General features: G+C 36.7%; 2 protein-coding genes across 2 annotated transcripts in view; both read right to left on the bottom strand.

The window, feature by feature from the left end:
- Positions 1 to 13,319, bottom strand: part of LOC306853863 (diacylglycerol kinase beta-like) — a gene marked incomplete at both ends in the record, with an annotated part of 58,085 nt that extends 44,766 nt beyond the window's left edge. Inside the window, 14 exon segments of the mRNA XM_079391513.1 lie at positions 1,409 to 1,482; positions 3,068 to 3,166; positions 3,264 to 3,362; positions 3,443 to 3,559; positions 3,855 to 3,943; positions 4,379 to 4,496; positions 5,181 to 5,300; positions 5,404 to 5,478; positions 6,073 to 6,122; positions 6,656 to 6,796; positions 10,650 to 10,797; positions 10,893 to 10,913; positions 11,142 to 11,218; positions 13,250 to 13,319. Of these exon segments, the coding sequence (XP_079247639.1) occupies positions 1,409 to 1,482; positions 3,068 to 3,166; positions 3,264 to 3,362; positions 3,443 to 3,559; positions 3,855 to 3,943; positions 4,379 to 4,496; positions 5,181 to 5,300; positions 5,404 to 5,478; positions 6,073 to 6,122; positions 6,656 to 6,796; positions 10,650 to 10,797; positions 10,893 to 10,913; positions 11,142 to 11,218; positions 13,250 to 13,319 (1,298 nt within the window).
- Positions 13,320 to 16,934: 3,615 nt separating this feature from the next.
- The window catches only part of LOC306854081 (alkylglycerol monooxygenase-like), a 34,295-nt gene continuing 29,009 nt past the window's right edge, over positions 16,935 to 22,220 (bottom strand). The window contains exon 13 of the mRNA XM_079391884.1: positions 16,935 to 19,037. Within this exon, the coding sequence (XP_079248010.1) occupies positions 18,957 to 19,037 (81 nt within the window). The 3' untranslated portion in view covers positions 16,935 to 18,956. The remainder of the gene's footprint in view (positions 19,038 to 22,220) is intronic.

Genomic DNA, 22,220 nt, shown 5'->3' with positions numbered 1-22,220 from the left:
TGTTTTAAGTGGATATTGGAATGCGAGTGAAGTAGGCCTATATAAAAGTTCAATAATATTTTGGCATTCAAATACATCGCGAATATGGAAACATTTGATTTTGTGATCATATGAAGATAATCTTCTATTAACTGGTAAAAAATGTACTCGCATTGTAATTTTTTATATATTTTTGAAGAAAAGACCATACAATTGCTACAGTAAAAAGCCTGTCAACTGTATATAATTATACTGTATATGGTGAACTATAAATTGTAACATCATAAATCATAATCAAATTTATGATTTTTCAAGTAAAAACGCTTAATTATATTTATATTATATTATTATAATAAATACCAATATACTTAGAAGTCCCTATGTGACAAATCACATATGACTAGGCTATTTTGTTTTACTTTTTTTCTGGTTTCTTTTTGTTTTCAATAATGTACATTATTATTATTAATAATAATTTGATTATTTTTTCATTATTTTAACAAAACAATAAAAGTACATTCCCACAGCATGACTATATTTTATTTAAATAGTTTTGTTTCTTCTTATTTTTATCACTAATGCACATTATGATGTTTTTATACATTTTCTGTCAATATTTAGTTAATGTTTACTGCATTATTTTAGTGTCATGTGTTACCCTGATAGTGTTTTGTTTTTGTGTGTATGATCCTGTGCAATGTTTCAAGGACAGGCCACTTACTGTATGATGAACTCTGATTTATTATGTGGCTTTCTATTTTACCACCTGTATTATTATGGTGGTTATCAATACAGGCATAAAGATTTTGGTCATTCAAGTTTTTTGAAGTATTTTGATAGTTCATTGGTATGTTAACTTATATAGATAGTTTTAAGGCACCAATATTCCATCCATAATATTTTCGCCATATTTTTACAATGAATTTCTGGCAACCACAGATGCCATTTTTGTACATAAATTTAACTGGATATATTTTACAGTGATTTTTTTTTATATAATAGATGGATGTGGTTGGATGAATTCACAATAGAAACTAAGGAGTTTGTCATTAATATTAGCTATTACAAGACATTAGCTATTCAAGAAATACTGGTGATCTCATCCAACGCTGTGTCCATCAAGAGGAACTGAAATCTGATAAAGATGCCAAAAATGGATTTAAAATTGCAACTGATTTGATTAGATCCTCATTTAGGTTGCCAGAAATGGATGTGAAACTGTAATTGTAACTCAGAGAAGTTTCATCAACAACCTCGAACACATTCAGTGCATTGCTAATTTGACTGAAACTGGTATGCACTGGTGTCAAACAAACTGTAGTAATGGATAAATTATGTAGATTGATTCGATGACAGTAAAAATGCTACATGAAAATACTGAAGTGTAACTTTCTTATTAAAATCTGACACCAACTTTCACAAATCTCACCTTTCCCCTTGTTTGCCTCCACTTTTAGGGTTGACGAAAACCAACAATGGATGAGTTCCTTCTAATGGAGTAATCTACAGATTAAAAAGAAAAGGAATTTTTACATATCCTAATCTAGAAACATTTTACGTGAATTTAGCTTTTAAATCAGCTGTTGTGCTTTATGATTCAATGTTTAATGACCAACAGAGTGCATAAAACATCCTTAAATTCACAAATTTACATTTAGTAATACCAAGCATCTCAGAAAATACGCAAATTTATTGATTCTTCAACAAAGGTTTTTCTTAACATTTTCTTCACCACCTGAACCTTAATTTTCAGAAAGCATCTACATCCTCTCATAATTATAAAACAGAATTTAAAATCACATTGACGTTAATCGAGTCTGATCTGCTCAAAAAGATCTCAGAATAACTCTTCAGAACAAAAAGTCTATGATTTACCCATGCAAAACCCACGTCATGAGACGCAACTGGCAAACCTCAGTAATCAGCTCCATATTTAGTCATTAATGACAGTCTTTGACCATGAGTCACTTTTCTGCATGGATGCATGATGATTGTGGGGTTTTGGAGCGGACGACGCACGCACAAACTAATCCAGAGAGTGTGAGTCGTCTTCCGGTGGACAGTGACACAGATGAAGCGCTTAAAACAGGACCCATCGAAACAATCCCAGCAGGCCCAGGTGAATTAATGAGCCGCCCGTCCGGTGACGAGTGATCCATTACTTCCTCTAATTATAAATAATAATCCTGATTATTACACTGGTTAGCCGCCGCCAGCCAAGACGGATGACCCAGGACATGATTCGTCTTTTTTCGTTCTGTCATTACTATGCTCAGACAACACCCAATCACAGAGGGTCACTGCTGCCTAGAAGTGTGATTTTGAGCAAAACTTAGTTGATGACTCACCAGGAAATTAATCGTTAACCTTGTTTTATTTGTATACTTATATTTTAGTTAAGTCAGAAATAAGCCTGGCTTATTTGGCAAACTTGTTTTATGAAACAGGCCGCTGTTTTTATATTGCATATCATCACACTTTTACTATATGGACCAATTCTCAATATTAACTAGTAGCTTATTAACGTGACTAATATTAACATATTGGCTGTTTATTAGTACTTACTGTATAAATTAAGTACTAATAAATTCTGCATGACCATATTCTACATCCCTAATCCTACCCAGTACCTAAACTTAACAACTACCGTACTAATTATTCACAAGCAGCAAATTAGGAGTTTACTAAGGTTGTAGTTAAATGTTTGTTAATAGAGAGAACTGGACCTTAAAATAAAGTGTGAGCAAAAATTTATATCAGTGCATCTCTAGTTAAAATGTCATTTTAAATCACCTTTGTCTACACTAGTTAATTTAAATGGTGTTTGAAGAAATTCTAAAAGATCACATATTCCATATTATCCCTAATTTATATGAGATGACCATAAAAGATGCATGCATGAAAAACATAAAAAGAGCTAAGTCGACTTCCCAAATGTATTTCATATCAATCATGTATTTTGCATGGTAGCATTAGGGACAATTAGATTCACTAAAGCACTATGTTATTTTGTTTGCCAACTGCAGGAAACGTACCCATAGGACTTCCTGTTTTTAGCAATATCCATCTATAAGTGTGTGTCATTCACCTGTAGCCCCTGTCCATCCACTGATACTGAATTGGTCCTTTGTATTTTCCCCCGGCCTCCTGATTGGCTGGAGTCATTTCTCAGAGTGGACTGTCTCTCCTGCAGTTAAAGGTCACATGTAAAGGTCTAAAAGAGCTGAGCTTTATATAACAAAAGAATCCCAAAATAACGTACGAAAAGAAATATGACATATTACCAGTACAACAGGGCATATTGTGTTTGGAGGAAGTATGTGATCTCTCAGTGATCTGCCCTCACATTCGGGTTTGACATGAGAAGCGCACTTGTTGTGTAGCTGCAAGACAGAGCAGAACATAACTTTAAAACAGATCAAACAATTCATCAATATTTATTTAAGTACACTGATAAACTCACAGTAATCTGGCACCAGACACAGTGAAGGCCTGTAAGACCCTGGTAACACTTGATAGTTTTATGACACTTATCGCACTTGCTTGGACAGTTTCCCTCAACCAATAAATGATGCATAATCTATAAAAAAAAAGCTTTTGTTAATATGTAAAAATGCTAATAAATGCATATACAGAGAAAGAGAGAGAGGAAGAAAGAATATGCAGGCATATCACAAATGAGCATAGGCTTTGATTACGACTCATCATTGGTGTATTCAGGTCTCTGTTTAAACCAGGTTAATCATGTAATTAGCAATGCTTAGAAAGAGAATTTCTTTCTAATTTCATTAGCTGAAAAGAAGCCCTTTGTCTAAGCCCCGTGAAGCATTGGTGATCCAAGCGTGCTGGTTTTTAAACATTACAATTCGACGCACCTCTGTGTTTTTCTTAGATTTGACGTATGTTTTGATGCAGGACAGGGGGGCTCGAGCCACACATCTCTCAAGAACGGTGTACTTACAGACTATAAAACAGACACAGAAAATGTATTCATAGTGCAAAGTAAAAATGTTTTGATCATTTGTTTTTCGTATCAGTTTTTATCATTTTTACTACTTTAATACAAGTATTTTAATTAAATGCATTACAATTATAATGTCTACAATTGGTTAATGTCAGCATTTATTAATATATTAATTTATAAATACATTATAAAAACACATATTACTTCACCAAAGTACAAAAAAAAAATTATGACCTATGTCTTATTATGACCTTGCAACCATCTTTAATTCTTTGAATGTCAATGTTTAAAGATGAGATATTATAGCTTGTATTAGAAATGAAATTAATTAGATGATCTTGACTTGTATTTGTCCATTTACACTTATAGCATAAGGAAAAAAATGATAAGTGAACATAAGTGACTGGTGGTTAATATAATAAATGCTGGACTCACAGGAGCAGCAGAGGCCTTGCTTTCCCAATCCAATCAACATATTCAGACAAAGGTTACAGTACGCAGGTTTACTGAAGTGCTTCAGTCTCCACACATGCTGCCCGTCATCCTTTACATTCTGCAAAACAGAGAGAGTGAAAAAGACAAAGATAATAGTGAGAGAATGAGAGGAAGACAGCTATGAGGACTTGACAAGGATAATACAACTATGACAACTGTGATAAAAAACATTACATCAAATTACATAAAGGGTATTCTGGAATCCTGCTGAGACAATGCAAAACTTGAAAGGAAAGGAATATGTTTTGAAAAATGTTGAATCTGCATCTTTAACAATCTGGATGACGTGCAAAATAAATCAAGGCACTAGGCCACTAGTGCAGCCAAAAAGGCATTTAAAATTAGTCGAGGATTCCATCTAGTGGGCAAACAGAGTGTAATATCTGAATTTATCAACAATGATGTACTGTATCTGTTCTTTTGGTTTGGATGAATGGATAGATGGACAGACAGATGGACAAGATGGGAAAATAAACACATTGGACAAACACATATAGGCCCAGTTTCACAGACAGGGTTTAGACTAAGCCAGGATTAGGCCATAGTTCAATTAGGACATTTACGTATTTTTTTATTAACATGCCTTATGAAAAACATTACTGGTGTGCATCTTAAGACAAAACAAAGCCACTGATATTTTAAGATCAGTCAGTGCAAGTCTCTTTCAGTTGAAACAGCTGAAGGACTCAAGCCTTGACTTTGCAACCGGAGGATAGATATGTAAAGCTTAATTGATAACCACAGTTTCAAGTCCCAGAAGTACTAGCAGAGGAATAGTGGTCAGGCCACCCTGGACCCACTCTTCAAGAGAAACCATCCCGTCACGGTCATAGTCGATCTCCTGCATCATCTCCTCCAGAATCTACACCCCAAAACCAATGAAGTTAGACATGTTAATTATTATAAAAATATGATAAAATTTGGCACACACTGTCTGGCCACGGTCAAATTCAAGTGTATTTTACCGGCTTCAGTTCTGTGACATCCCACTCAAGACACTCTGCAACATGCATGATCTGAGAGATAATGTGCTCCAGTTCCTGTTCAAGAGGAGAAGACATTTTCTGCACAACATCACTGTAACTCTACACAAAGATCTACATTTATACACATATAAATGTGTATTTAAATACACATTTAAAAACATTTAAATACACACATATAAATGTGTCTGTGTGTGCTATGTGCATATATAATAAAAAAGATTTCTGGAGAATATTCTTTATATATATTTTATACTTTACATTGAATTACATACGAGTAATTCATCTACTTCAAAATTTCATGCTCAATTCAGTGTGTTACTTGCCGTTTTTTAATTCTTTGTAAAGTTTCTAGCAAGTTCTGTGAAATTTACTAGCAATTTCTACCAAAATTTACCAAATTTTTACACCAAATCAGTATATACATTAATTATCATTTTGAGATGTCTCATCTTGAATCTGTCCTTTATATCTCTTTGTTATAAAAAGCATCTATAAAACTAAAGATTACCGACAAGTCTTGAAACAAATTTAACAGAGAAGAGCGTAATTAGTAAATGCATCCAATCCAGAAATGAACCACTAAGGTGGCGTTTGCTGTTAATACAACAATAATAAACCAGAGACATTGCTGGAAAGATGAAGTCTCACCTTGCTGTCTAAAAACATGTTCCCATCTGTGTCATAAAGGCGAAACATAACTGCGACAGAAATAAAGAAAGTATGAAAAAGAGAAAACGCAGCAGATTCAATACAAAGATAATTTCTGCATCTACAAGGGTAACCTGATAGGAAACTGGCTCTGTATTCTCAAAAAAAGGATATCTATGGAAAGAATCTCACAATTCAGAGTGAAATCTCAGCCTTTCTACCAGCAGCTCAGCCAATGGCAGAATCTCTCAAGAAGACAATTCAATCTGAACTAGCCCATGTTTTTCATTCAAACAGTTTGATATTTCTTGCATAATAGCATCTCAGAGGCAGTGGTACACCTTAGCAAGATGTTATTAGCATCATTCTGAGCAGGCCCTTGCAACAGGTTTCTGAAATAGCAGCCTGGAATTACAATCAGTAGATGGCAGCACCGCCTCATGTTTTCTCTATTATGAAACCCATTAATGGAACCAAAAGGTGGCTTCTTCAACACCATAAAGGACTCGTAAGTGTACTGTGAGGCGTTTTGAATAAAACTAGTAAATTAGTAGGAAAGGTATTGCATAGTAAGTGATCTTACATTCTAGTTTGTCTTCTGGTCGTCCACCCTCCAGCAGAGAGAGGGAGCAGATCATATCCTTCAGCTGGACTGAACCGAGAGCTTTAGACGGGGATGTTGTTACCTTTGGCGGCGCGCAGCTTCCCTTTATGAGTTTTAGACCTTGTAAACCACAAGTAAATTATGTTTAACATCACTTTTTGTGGTGTGTTTTAGCTAGAAATTTCTGGGAAATAATTAAGAGATTTAATAACTCTATTGGTACTGTTTCCCTGGTGGAGTTTTGGGAAATAATGTTGCAAGTTTATGACAAAGTTATACAATAAAACCGAATAACAGGAATAAACTAAATATATTTGCTTTGTGTGCATATATGTGGCCAGCATTACTGGTACATACTGTACACTACTAGCGTCAGTAAGATTTTTTAATGCTTTTGAAGAAAGATGCTCAACAAGACTGCCAAAACAAGTAAAAACAGTATTGTGAATGTGAAATGTTATTATAATGTAAAATCTATTTTAAAATGTAATTTATGGCAAAGTTTAATTTTCAGCAGCCATTACCCCAGTCTTCTTCAGTATCACATGATCCTAGAGAAATCACTATAATATGCTGATTATTATCAAACATTTTATATTTTTTGTGGACTGATACATTTTTTCAGGGTTCTCTAATGAATAGAAATCTCAAAATAACAGCAATTATTTTAAATCAACATTTTGTATCATTATAAATGTTTTCTGAATAAAAGTATTAGTTGTAGTGTAAACTGACTTTACAAATGTTTTCTCTAAACTAAAGTAGTTTAGTAGTGGTTTCTTGATTAGATATCTTGATTAGTGAAAAAGTTCTTTTTTTTTATTGTAACTTATTTAGATATCTTGATTAGATATCTTGATTAGTGAAAAAGTTCTTTTTTTATTGTAACTTATTTAAAAAAGTGGAACTTTCAAATATTCTATATTCATTACTGTAACGCAGTTCGTAGGTCGGGAAGAAGGAGGCGGGAACCGGCAAACATTCAACAATTTAATAACAAAATAAACAAACGTAAAAGTACAGCGGCAGCCCCTCACGGACGACTGCCGCACACAAAACACAAAATAATATCCAGGCCTGGTCCTCTCTCGTCTTCCACTGTCGTCACTCCTCCTCTTATCCTTCCGGAGCTCCTCCGTGGGACTCGAGACCGGTGAGTGTCGCAGGTGTCGCTCATTATCATTAACTCCACCGGCCTCGCTCCGTTCCCACGGCTCTTGGCCCCGCCCCACTCACCACATACCCCCATCGCCCCTCGCAGGCCGGGGGGTACCCACGAGACTGCGCTCTACTCCCCCCCCCTTCCTGGGGGGGACCCGTCAGGGCGGCCGCGGCGTACCTGGGGGTACGGACAGACGAGGCGAGAGAAAAGGAGACGGAAGGATGAGGAGTGACAGAGACGAGAGAGGGGAGAGAGGAAAAAAAAAAAAAAGAAAAAAAAAAAAATTCGGTCCGGTTCCCGGACACACTGCTGGTTGGTCCTCAACCAGCTGAGAGGCTCTCACTCGCGGTGCCATGCGATGGTACTGGACCTCTTTGGTGGACGGCTCGACGCTCCGCCTCCTGGCGGACGGCGATGGCTCCTCCGGTCGAGGGCAGCCGGCAGCGAGTCCCCCATTCCCTGCTCCTCCCCATCATGGCGGATGGCAGCAGGCTACGGCCACTCGGCGAATGGCGCCGACTCCTCCGCTCCCTCTCGGACGGCAGCCCCCCTCCTCGACCCAGGAGCACGGCCGCGAGTCTTCCGTCCCACCTGATGTTCCATCGCTCCAGCACCACCGTCGCCTCGGGCAGCCAGCGGCCGTCCCCGCTACTCCCTGCTGCCCGATCTCCTCAGCACCGCGATCCCCCTCAGCAGCGAGGGCTCTCTGACAGCGTGTCCCTCCTTCCTCCCGGGTTTCGGCACCAATGTAACGCAGTTCGTAGGTCGGGAAGAAGGAGGCGGGAACCGGCAAACATTCAACAATTTAATAACAAAATAAACAAACGTAAAAGTACAGCGGCAGCCCCTCACGGACGACTGCCGCACACAAAACACAAAATAATATCCAGGCCTGGTCCTCTCTCGTCTTCCACTGTCGTCACTCCTCCTCTTATCCTTCCGGAGCTCCTCCGTGGGACTCGAGACCGGTGAGTGTCGCAGGTGTCGCTCATTATCATTAACTCCACCGGCCTCGCTCCGTTCCCACGGCTCTTGGCCCCGCCCCACTCACCACAATTACATGTAAAGTAAAACATTTAAAAAGTGTTTTGTTTTAGTTTTGATGATTAGAGCTTACAGCTCATGAAAGTCAAAAATCAGTATCTCAAAATATTAGAATATTTACATTTGAGTTTCATTAAATGACCATCCCTACATTATAAATTCTGGGATAAAAAATCTCTTGTTCTTTGAAACCACAATAATGGAGAAGACTGCTGACTTGGCAATAGTCCAGAAGACAATCATTGACGCCCTCCACAAAGAGGGTAAGTGACAGAAGGTCATTACTGAAAGGGTTGGCTGTTCACAGAGTGCTGTATCAAAGCATATTAAATGCAAAGTTGACTGGAAGGAAGAAATTGGGTAGGAAAAGGTGCACAAGCAACAGGGATGACCGCAAGCAAAGCTGATTTAAACACTTGGGAGAGCTTCACAAGGAGTGAACTGAAGCTGGAGTCAGTGCATCAAGAGTCACCACGCTCAGACGTCTTCAGGAAAAGGGCTACCAAGCAACTTCTGAAACAGAGACAACATCAGAAGCGTCTTACCTGGGCTAAGGAGAAAGTGAAGTGACATACAGCCAAGTATGGTGACCCATACTCGGAATTCGTGCTCTGCATTTAACCCATCCAATGTGCACACACACAGCAGTGAACACACACACCGTGAACACACACCCGGAGCAGTGGGCAGCCATTTATGCTGCGGCGCCCGGGGAGCAGTTGGGGGTTCGGTGCCTTGCTCAAGGGCACCTCAGTCGTGGTATTGAGGGTGGAGGGAGCGCTGGACATTCACTCCCCCCACCTACAATCCCTGCCAGCCCGAGACTCGAACCTGCAAACTTTGGATTACAAGTCCCACTTTCTAACCATTAGGCCACAACTTCCCACCAGAGAAAAAGAACTGGACTGTTGCTCAGTGGTGCAAAGTCCTCTTTTCAGATAAAAGTAAATTTTGCATTTCATTTGGAAATAAAGGTCTGGAGTCTGGAGGAAGAGTGGAGAGGCACAGAATCCAAGCTGCTTGAAGTCCAGTTTGAAGTCTCCACAGTCAGTGATGATTTGGGGTGCCGTGACGTCTGCTGGTGTTGGTCCATTGTGTTTTATCCAGAGTCCAGAGTCAATGCAGCCGTCTACCAGGAGATTTTGGAGCACTTTATGCTTCCATCTGCTGACAAGCTTTATGGAGATGCTGATTTCCTTTTCCAGCAGGATTTTAGCACCTTCCAATTGGTTTGCTGACCATGATATTACTGTGCTTGATTGGACAGCCAACATGCCTGACCTGAACCCCATATGGAATCTGTGGGATATTTTCAAGAGAAAGATGAGAAACAGTGGATCCAACAATCCAGACGAGCTGAAGGCTCAATAGTGCCTCAGCAGAGCCACAGGCTGATCGCTTCCATGCCATTCCTCACTGATGCTGGAGTTTGTGCTAAAGGAGCCCCGACCAAGTATTAAGTGCATAAATCAACATACTGTACTTTAAAGAACTTGAACTTTTCTGTTTTGCAAATCCTTATTTTGATTGATATTGAGAAATATTCTAATAATTTCGAGATACTGGATTTTTGACTTTCATGAGCTGTAAGCGCTAATCTTCAAAATGAAAACAAAAACTTTTGAAATGTTTTAATTTACATGTAATGAATCTAGAAAGTTTCACTTTTTGAAAAAGTTACAAAAAAAATGCACCTGTATATTTGTTTTTCACAGAAAGTCTGAATGAAGGTTGTTCGGTCTGTGCGAATGGGCAGATTTAAATTACCCATGATTCTCTGCTTGTCTGTCATGGAGGGGCTTGGTTTGGGGTCTTTGTTGCAGAAACTGAGGAAGAGATGCTGGCAAAACTCATCAGCAAGTTCACTCTCCAGGAAGGTCTCCATAAAGAGCTTGAAACCCTCAAAGTCAATTTCCTGCGGAAGGTGATTCACCCTGTTACTCGGTTAATATTTCATACTGACCCAATAACTGCGCAGCCAGGCTGTAAAACCATAAAATGACAATTTACCTGATTGAGGATTTCAGGCTTCTATGCAGCACAAAACGACAAGTAAAAACATCTTCAGTAAATGGATGGCAACCAATTATGGAAACTGAAATGATTTCATTACCCAAAAGACACATCATATAGTTTAATGGCTCTAATAACCACTGAAATTAGATCATCATCATAACATTCGGACCAGTACCGCATTCTTAGCTCACCATGAACATTGCAAAATAGTGTGCTTCAAAAGGCCATAAAGAATTGCAATACCTCTTCAGGATTATACTTGGCCAGAATCCCATCTCCATGAAACTCCTGGAGAACATCTTTTAGTTTCTTAGTTGTGTCTGTAACAAATGGGTGAAACAAAAGGAAGATACTGTAATAGTTAAGACAGCTTAAGAAACTTAAATAGAGCTCAGACATTTAATGGTCAATGACGTGTTGATATGGTGAAAAAACATTAAAAATACATATCTGTTAGGAAAAATGCAGGTCATTTTCTAGGATGAACATGTTTCGAACTTCTATATTCATATTCATGCTTTTTTTGTGAAAAGATATTTTGATAATTTTTGGACATCCCAAGGTTACATTGCTGTTAAAAAGTATGATTTTTTTATGTTTTTGAAAGAAGTCTAAGCTCACCAAGGCAATTTGATTAAAATAAACTAAAAAACAATATATTGAAATATTAACTTAAAATTTTCTGTTTTAATTAGTGCTGTCAAACGATTAATCGTGAATAATCGCATCCAAAACAAGTTTTTGTTTACATAATATATGTGTGTGTACGGTGTATATTTATTATAAATGTTTAAATACACACATGCATGTACATATTTAAGAATTTTTTTTACATTTATATATGAAATATATTTTTATGATATATAAATTATATGAATATAAATATATACATGTAAATATTAAAAAAATATATGCTGTATGTGTGTGTATTTATATATATACGTAATAAATATACACACATATATTATGTAAACAAAAACATTTATTTTGTATGCGATTAATCGCGATTAATCGTTTGACCGCACTAGCTTTAATATATTAATATCTAGTCTTAAGTGTCACATGATTCTTCAGACACCATTCTAATACGATTTGGTGCTATTTCTTATCATTATCAATGTTGAAAACTGTGTTGCGTAATATTTAACATTCTTTTTATTAAATTATTTTATTACTTAATTAAATCATTGTTTTCTTTTTGAAAAGGAAAAATCTTTTAATGCTCTTTGTGATACATTTATGAAAAATGTTTATCCCAATTTAAAAAGTCCTTATTCGTCAATGGCCATGGACATTTTTTAAAAGACAGATTTTGAAAAACAAATTACTATGCCACCCTCCCTTCTAAACTTCAAACATAAAAGTTTTGTTTTAACTGGAAATCTTTTCCCTCTGTTTAACACAGCACAGATTCACCGTAGTGTATCTTTCAGTAGATTAGATCATCTCTATCAGGAGTCCAAAGGTACTAGACCTCACAACTTTCAAACCTGTGAGAGAGGTTTCATATCCCTCCTTGCTCTTCACTAATAACCCATATTGTCATACTGCGTGCTAGCCAATCAGAATGAGAGAAGCCCTGGCCTGGCACAGGAAACAGTGGGCTCTGGGTGTATCAATTATTCAGACTACTCAATTAAGTGCAGACAATCTCTGTTCTCTGCATACGTAATGAAACATCCTCTGGTTGACAGTTGATTTGTTATGTATGAATGCGGGATTTAGGGTAATCAAAACGGCACAAATCTGTATCTTCATTTTTATGTGGTTATTTTCTGAATTGGTGTGTAATTGAATCCTTTATTATTATTATTATGTCTAGCAGATTTTTGCTAAATAAGAGTTTTATCTCTTTATCTTAATGGTAAATGTAATAAATAATGGTGAATAGTGGTCTACTTTGACAGCAAACACTGGGCTTTTCTAACCATTTCCTCAAAAAAGAGATTATAGATGACACTTCATTCAGACTGACTCCCACCGCAGCATTAGCACTCAAAGGAATCAACATTCATCATGGATGGATTATGTATATAGGGGAATTAATAATTGTCAATCAGAATTTTCTCTCCCCTCATAATCTGGTACCGATTGGATTAGATTGAAGTCTCAACCTTAAGATCCAGACAGGAAATGGCATTTCCTTAAGTGACACGCACAAATGCCGTTAAATGGTTCGATTTTTATTCCAGTGAAATGGCAGCTTGTCAGCATCTCCGCAATGATATTTAGCGGCTGGAAGATGCTCTATGCATCGAATAAACCATGAATTGAAACAGCATTACCATAACTTGTGGATTTATAAACAAATATTGGGTAAATTTGGAAGAGTTACAGAATAAAAGCCTTACATTGCGCATAGTCTTGAAGAAGAGAGAATTCATTTGGACTCAAAGTGACCCACTTTTCTTCATTCGACATGCTGTCCAGTGTTTTTCTGCCTCTGTTTACATACATAAGATCCAGCAGCTCAGCCTCTGTGGAGAGAATGAGAAAACTGTCAATCATCTTGTAAATCTTGTGTAATATAGTCTAGCTTTATTTCTCATTTCATGTATATGTGTAAAGCTGTGTTTTTGTGATTCTGTGCTTGGTATCGGTTATTACAGAACAACAAGAAGAGTAGCTATCTGTGCCATTAAATATTTGAATGTGCAACAACATGCCAGTCAGTGCTGAAGATAACGTTAGGCTTGACCACAGTGACTGGCACTGACTGATGTGATGCACTGCTTTGTACTATACAAGCATGACTGGGTTCCCAAAGAATGAGAACATACAGCAACAACAGTAATATCGTGTCATATGTTTACTGTTTGAAATAGAAAGTTTTCTACATTAATATATTTTAGGATGTAATTTATTGATGGTAAAGCTGAATTTTCAGCAGTCATTACTCCAGACTTCAGTGTCACATGATCCTTCAGAAATCATTCTAATACAGTGCTAACATGCTGATTTGGTGAAAATATTATCAATGTTGAAAAAAGCAGCAGCTTAATATTTTGTGGAAACTTACCCTAAACTTTTGAATGGTAGTGTACATAAATCTAAAAAAATCCAATTACAGTATCAGCCACATTTTAGCTTAACATCCAGATATTTTTTTAGTTATTCAAGATAATATCGAATAAAAGAAAATACCAATTTATAAGTGAGATGTGAGTGAAATTAATAACTGGCATTTTGTGGAGACAATGTAGATTCCAAATTAATAATCTATTAGGGGAGCAAGTATACAGTTGCAGTTATACACCGATAATCGGATAATTATTTTCATATTACAGCCAATAACCGATAAATGACCAATATTAAAATTCAATACTATTTTGTATAAATACATTTCAAATAAAACTCTAAAAAAAGTAAAAACAATCATTTTAAATGTGGATTTAGACATTATAGAGTATGAAAAATTAATATTCATTTTAAAATTAGCTAAAGCCTGCATTTAATAAGTTATTAATGATTAGCTTTAAAATGAACAAAGTGTTAGATGATGGCAAAGATAATCTAGATGTAAAAACACAGCAAACAATATTGTACAATTAAAAATCCAATATCGATTGATGCTGAGACATTAAAAAAACTCCAATATGGTACTAATATATCACACAACCCTCATATTAATAGTTTCTAAATTAAAGAAATCATATCTGACTGATCTGACAGTTTCACCTGATTTTGAAACAAATATCGCAGCAGGCCTACTGTGCCAAAACATTCATACATTTTCATAAAAAATGATAATTGTCACATAGAAAGGAAGAAACTGAAATAAAATGAGCTCATGAGCTCATCCATTTCTGAAGTATTCTACAATCCTCACTACTCAAGGAAAACTCTGCTCAATTCCACATCCTGTCAAGCTTTTGAACTTCCTGCGACAAGAGAAGGAAGTCCCTGAGGCAAGTGTCTTTTCTGAAAGATGATCTGTATTTATGAATAAAAGTGCTTGCCATGTCAAGAACCCAAAACAAACTCTTCTCAGCGTTGCCTCAGGCTACGAAAAATGAATGGCCTCGTCTTGACCTTAACCCACATTCAAAATGGCTTTTACTCACAGCTCACCGTTAAAATACCCACAGCTTAAGCTCACACACTGACAAATGATGTGTAATATGTAATATGATGTGTAATATATACAGCAGTGTTTGTTCAACCCTGTCTGCAATACAGCATAATGCAAATACAGTCAAGAGCTCCATCATGTTGTCACTGGTAACGGATTGAACACAAACACAAGTGCAAAACGTGAGTTCCACTCACCTGATGCTTCTCAAAGTCAGCAGCGTTCCAACAGACATGTTGTGTGTTTTCCTGCATCGTCTGGAGGGGACGTCACCTGCCAGCATCTCTCTCTCTTCTAACAGAGCCACTGTGTTTGTATCTATGGGAAAATGAGCGTGAGAGAGGAGCGCTGGAGAGAGGGAGAGCGATCTACTCATCTACAACAATCGGTTCTCGTGCCTCACACACACTCCCCCTCCCTTCCTCTTTTCCCCCTTCATCTCTCCATCTTGCCATTTAGCAGACAGTGAATCTAGGAGGCGATATTTGATGCAGTCTATTGAGGGGAAGTTAGGGTAGAGGATGTCTATCATTTTGGACCTACTGTAGAGACTCCTACTGGTCTCAGCCAACTTCTCATCATCAAATGATGCTAAACTAGTGTTGTTTCACAATTATTCTTTGTTGTCTGAAAGAATGTGTTCAACATCTGTTTATTCATTAAGCAATCAAAATAAGTAATGAATAATGAAATAAATATGCAGAACAAATGTCTAAATTTTGGGGATTTTTTTTTTCTGAATTGTTTTTTCAAAGATCTTACTTTTTAAAAAAGTAGAACAAATTAACCAAGCTTTCGGCATCCCTTCTATTCAACTGAATAACTCCAATCACATCTGTCATATAAACATACCATTCTGTAAAACTATTCAAACATTCTTCAAAATATCTTCTTTTATATTCCATAGAAAAAAGAAAGAAAGTCAAACAGATTTGGAACAAGTAAATGATGACAAAACTTTCATTTTTGACTGAACCATCCCTTTAAGTTAACCAGAACAACATCTGAATGTACTGCATGTGCATCACTTTTCAATGAATAGCTGTTTGGAAGCCATTAGCAAAGGCAAATTACTGCCAACTGTAAACATGTCTAGTTGGAAAATGAAACCCAAACACCACATATTTTATAAACAATCTTGTTACAAGGCTAAATGAGGCCACAAATCCCATAATACTGTATATTTTACCGTGGTCAACATCCCGTGGAAGAGTTTCATTCCAGGCTAGGAGACATAAAGGATGGACCCATTTCTTTCTAGTTCTGCCAGTTGGTGCAAGCAGTGTAATGCTATAATCTGAACATGAGTCATTTGGGTCTTTTCTGGCAGCAGAACACCACATTTGTGAGGCTAACGGGACCCATCTGCCATTTCGATGAGGACACAGGCCTGCTATTTTCATCACATTATACATTTTACCTAATCAAGCCTCTGAAAATTGTTTCCAGTGGATTGCATTGTGTACTTGCAATGCAGATCTTACAGTCGGCACTTAATAGCATAATAGGCCGACAGAATATCTGTGCAAAAGAGGTTTGGGTCACTGCTAATGTGAGTTATCCTCACATCACTGAGCTTTTAGCTCAAACTCAATGTGCAGGCATACAACTAACAGTCGTTGATGTCAGGAAAGAGCCAAACCGAGCTGTCGTGTAAATATAGAGCTGTACTAGTTTATATAAACAATAACATAACTGAGTACATGCACATTATGACTACAAAGTTATTGAACGGAATAACCAATTCCATGTATTTTTAAATGTCAAGGGGGACCATCTTCCCCAAGGAATTGTCAGTCACAGCACTCATTCAACACACACATAACCGTACCAAATGTCATTTACTCACAAATTAGCAAAACGCTTTACACCTTTAAGCTATATAATATATAGACAAAAGTATTAGGATACGCCTTTAATACTTTTGTCATGGTGCTCTCGACTGACCCAGAAGAGAAGAAATCGGTAAATAAAGTTATTTTTTATTTGCGCACAAAAAGTATTCTCGTAGCTTCATCACATTACAGTTGAACCACTGATGTTACATGGATTATTTTAATTATGTCCTTGCTACCTTTCTGGGCCTTAAATATTTCAGATGCGTTGCTGTCTATGGAGGGTCAGAAAGCTCATGGATTTCATCAAAAATATCTTAATTTATGTTCTGAAGATGAACCAATTTCTTACGAGTTTGGAATGACATGAGAGCGAGTAATTAATGACAGAATTTTTATTTTTGGGTGAACTAACCCTTCACAGCTTCAGCATACCAAGACATTTTGGACAATGCTATGCTTCCATTTTTGTGGGAGCAGTTTGGGGAAGGTTTTCTATTCCAGCATGAATGTGCCCCAATGCGCAAAGCGAGGTCCATTAAAACACAGTCAGATGAGCTTGGTGTGGAAGATCTTGACTGGCCCGCACAGAGCCTTGACCCCAACCCCATCGAACACCTTTGGGATGAACAGGAGCGGATACTACAAGCCAAGCCTTCTCATCCAACATTGGTGCCTGACCTCACAAATGCACTACTGGATGACTGAGCAAAAATTCTCACAGAAACACTCCAAAATCCTTCCCAGAAAAGTGGAAGCTATTGTAGTTGTAAAGGGGGACCAACACCATATTAATGTCCATGCATTTATAATGCAATGTTACTGAAGTTCCTGTTGGTGTAATGGTCAGGTGTCCCAATACTTTTGTCCAAATAGTCTACATTAGATGCAAACTGGCTATATTACATATAGACATGTTATATATTACATTAGAGGCAAATGTGTGTTACATAATACATCAAAATGAAGTAAATCAGTGATGTTTTGGAAGGTTTCACCGTGAAGAAAAAAAAAAAGTGTTAATATTCTGCAGATTCTGATAACCTAATGAGAAATAACATTTAAGTAATATATAAAATTCAGACACACCTTCTCCAGGCATCTGTTAGCCAGACATCTAACAAATTTGTCATTAATTATTCACACCACATCCACTTAGGCATGCCACCTTGCTTTATTCCAGGTGTGAAATCCAGATGTTATGAAACTGTGAAACTATGAAATAGTGTCAAACACGTCATATCATGTTAGAAAGGTGCTCAATTAAATCATATAAACAAGCTTTGACAAAGAAAATATAAAATCAAATATAGTTTTATTCTCATAAACATTTACTAAAATGAATGTTCTTATTCTATTGGAAGGCAGATTGTTGCATTATTTGTCTTGCTGACTGACATGACGTGGTCCATGTATTGTTTCATTTTTAAAAATATACCAAGGTTCTTTATTATTAACTATTATCTTTATTATTAACTAATCAAAACAGTCAGCTCATATGACAGTGGTAGTGTAATTGCTCTCCAGTGAAACTAGCCCTGACAAGCATTGAAATGATCAATAAACATGCAGGCTATTGAATGAAATGGGACACAGTTTTAGGGGTCCTGCTAGCACCACCTGGTGTTAACTTGTACAATTACATGAAGTAACAAACAGCCTTTTTTGGTTTATTCACACTGAGTTTTACTAAAATAGTACACACACACACATATATTTATAGCTATATAGTTGATCCGTCAGTAAGAGGTCAGGTATTGTCTGTATACAGTATGACAAGATTGGTGTATAATTTGACAAAATTCTTCATAATTCACTAGTTATTGTACTTGTATTATTTGATAAATTTCAAACAATAGTATGCATGCAGATAAAGCTACAGTTAGTAGGTACCTTTTGTATTTAATCAACCACATGCATTGATTATGGCTGAGAAGTTAGTTTTAAGCTAAGTTAGATATTTTTATAGTATCTCTTCAATGCCAAACTAAAATCAGTGAGAAGAGTTTGTGACAGCAGCAGTTTTTTGGTCAAAATATAAGGACAAATCTCAGTTAAATGTATGGTAGATGTCACTGATGCAGGACACTGAATCGTAAACAGTTTGTGTGTAATGCGTCAGTATGATGTTCTTTGCAGTTGATGTCTTATCTAGTTTTGTTTCTTCATCCTGTCGAGTCGCTGGTTCACACACTGTAGACTCCAGTAGACTGCAGAGATTAAGACAAAGGCCTGCGGGAAACAAGATATTGACATTTAATAGGCTAATTCCAGTTTATAAACCTTAATTACTGAATGTCTTCATTTTTCTTAGTCATATCTCTAGTAATGCACATTACGTGTTTTCACGTGTTTAAATTTAAATTATTTGGAAAATGATAAATTATGTAATGTGCAAAATCATAAATATTGATATATTTTAAGATTTTGTTACAATATACACTATGCACTAAATTTAAATTTAAATTTAAATTTAAAGTCAAAACCTTATTTGAAGTGATTAATTGTGAGAAACCTAAATGTCACATACCAGGAGAATATACTACATTAAGAAAAAAGAAAATAATTAAAGCCAATAGGTCAAGCACGTGGCCAAAGAATCTCCCATGATGCATTTGGAGTTGAGGTTCACTGTGGAAACAGGCCAAAAGTGACATTCTTCCAAAAAGCTGTAACCTTAACTGCCCCTCCTTCCTTGCTTTCTAGCCCATAAACTGCATCCGAGCTCTAAACAGAGTCCAAAATCATATTCTATCTTTTAGAACTACCTCTCCAATGGGAAATAACCAGAGTTTCCTCAGGAGCAGCACAGCTGTTTCCCTCTGAGAGAAGAGAGACAGAGAGCGCGAGACAAATGAAGGGAAAGGCATGGCCTGTGCTTCCTGACCTCAAGCTACCTGAATCCACCCATCAAATGCCATAGCAATTTTTTTTCAATGCATATAAGTTTACCCTCATTCAAATAATTTATTATTATTATTAAATGGAGAGCATTGTGCTCAAGTTTTCTGCTTCTCTCAAATATTTCTAATCAAATTCTCCTAAAATTATTAAATTATTAGTTGTGTAACCCACATTAGTTTGATCTACACTGTGTCATCAAGTCTTAGGAGAAATATCTTACAATACTAGTTTTTCTTTAGGGAATCATATGCATTGGACAAAGACTAGAAGCCATCTATATTCGTCTCTGCGTGAAATGGGAGGAAGAGATTTAGAAGAAAAATTTCAATTAATATTTGTATGACAAAAGGGATAAAAATGTTAAAGACAGCACAAATGCTTTTGAGACACTACCTCATTCAGAGCTATACTGCCACCTGAGTTAATTTAGTTTAGTCATAAGAGCTTTGGGAAACCTTACAAATCACAGAATGCAACCTTAAATGACAAACTGGCAGATATCAGTTTGAGAGGCTTTTTCCTCTGCAGGCGTATTTTTAAGTGAAAAAACACGAGATGTGTACATTTTGATATAGTATTTTTCCCTTCTTTTTACTGCTCTTGCTGTCTCAGATGACCACTTCTGTCTCCCTCAGCTTTTTTCTCTCTTTTACACACATAAAAACGATAGAAATAAATACCAAGATACATGCAGAGTTGCAGAACCGAGCAGCACATATTCACACTTGGGTTTAATAAGCAAAGCGACGAGTCTCTGGGGCAGCTGCAGTTTTGGGTCAAAAGCAAACTGAACTAAATCTCTGCTGTCACCTCAGTGATGTATGACTATAGCGATGGGGCTTTTTCAACCTGTGGATGCTTACATGGTGATAATGCACGGTGCTTCTTAGTTAGAGAGTGCAAAGTGTCATGTTTTCCACAAAATATTAAACAGCACAACCATTTCCCACATTGATAATTCTAGAAAATGTTTCCTGAGCACCAAATTAGAATGAGAATGATTTCTGAAAGATAACATGACACTGAAGACTGGAGTAATGACGCTGAAAATTCTGCTTTGCGTCACAGGAATAAATTACATTTTAAAGTATATTCAAATAGAAAACAGTCATTAAAATTGTGATTATATTTTGCTGTATTTTTTATCAAATAAAAAATACAGCCACTGAATCGCTCACCATAAACTATGATATTGAAAACATGGGCTTATCACACACACACAAAAAAAAACCTGTTAAGCAGTTCAAGCACTCGTCCATGACTCTGAGCTGAGGTGGCAGTGGTGACCCATTACTGAAACCCCCTACTGCTTTTGGCAATCAAACGAGCGCCAATTCTCTGAAAAGAAGCTGAGAGACTGAAGCCTGGTTCGGCCCGGCTCCAAGCGCTTTGATGCTGGTGTAAAGGGTGTCGTGGCAGCCTCATGTGACTCTCACTGGACTTTCTGTAAATCAGTTCAATGGGATTCCTGAGACAAGGCCCAAGATGGATGGGTCTCCTGGGGCTTGTAAGGAACGTTCGGTTCACCATGGCAGCCTGCTTAGGAACATGAAGCCACTGAAAGCTCCAGAATATGTTAGCATTAGGCTTCTTAAATCAAGAGTGGCGATTTTCAAATTGTTACTGATTATGCCACTGTAAAATCAAAATACAAATTTTATGTCAGAGATGTGATTTGATCACATGCTCTACACATGATGTATAAATGTAAATGTAAATGTAAGAGATGATTGGAAAGGAACTGTGATATTTTCTAGTGGGCTGATTACTAAAAAAATTGAAAAGCATATATATTCACTTCCGTTCAAAATTTTGGGGCTAGTAAGATTTTAGTAATGACACCAACTTGATCAAACGTGACAGTAATTACATTTATAAATGTTATAAAAGATCTGTATTTCAAATAAATGCTGTTCTTTAAAACTCTTCTATTCATCAAAGAAAGCGAAACAATGTATCACAGTTTCCACAAAAATACTAAGCGGTTTTCAACATTAATAATAAAAAGAAATGTTTCTTGAGCAGCAAATCAGATTGAATTCTGAAGGATCATGTGACACTGAAGACTGGAGTAATGATGTTGAAAATTCAACATTGCATCACAGGAATAAATTACATTTTTTAAATATATTAAATTAGAAAACAGTTCAGATTCAAATAAAATGTCACAATATTACTTTTTAACTGCATTTCTGACCAAACCGATGCAGGTATGGTAAGTATAAGAAACTGACCCCAAACTTTTGAACGGTATTGTACAAAGTAAAAAAAAAAAAAAAAAAAAAAATTACATTTGAAAATATTTATTTTCCCTGGACAAAAAGCTGTAATATATCTTTTTCCAAGATATCCCAAACAATCCACAAAGCCTAATTCACTGGGAATGACTGGGCGGTGACACCTGAGAAGTAACAGTGGAATCAAATGTGCCCAATCACCTGAACTACTTGCTAATACTCTTCTTATCAGTCTAATTCAGGCTCCAAGCTCCAGAGTTCCTCTCCTGTGGTG

Source organism: Barbus barbus (assembly GCF_936440315.1).
Source record: "Barbus barbus genome assembly, chromosome: 34".
NCBI classification, from domain to species: Eukaryota; Metazoa; Chordata; class Actinopteri; order Cypriniformes; family Cyprinidae; genus Barbus; species Barbus barbus.
This window is presented reverse-complemented; position numbering and strand designations above follow the sequence as displayed.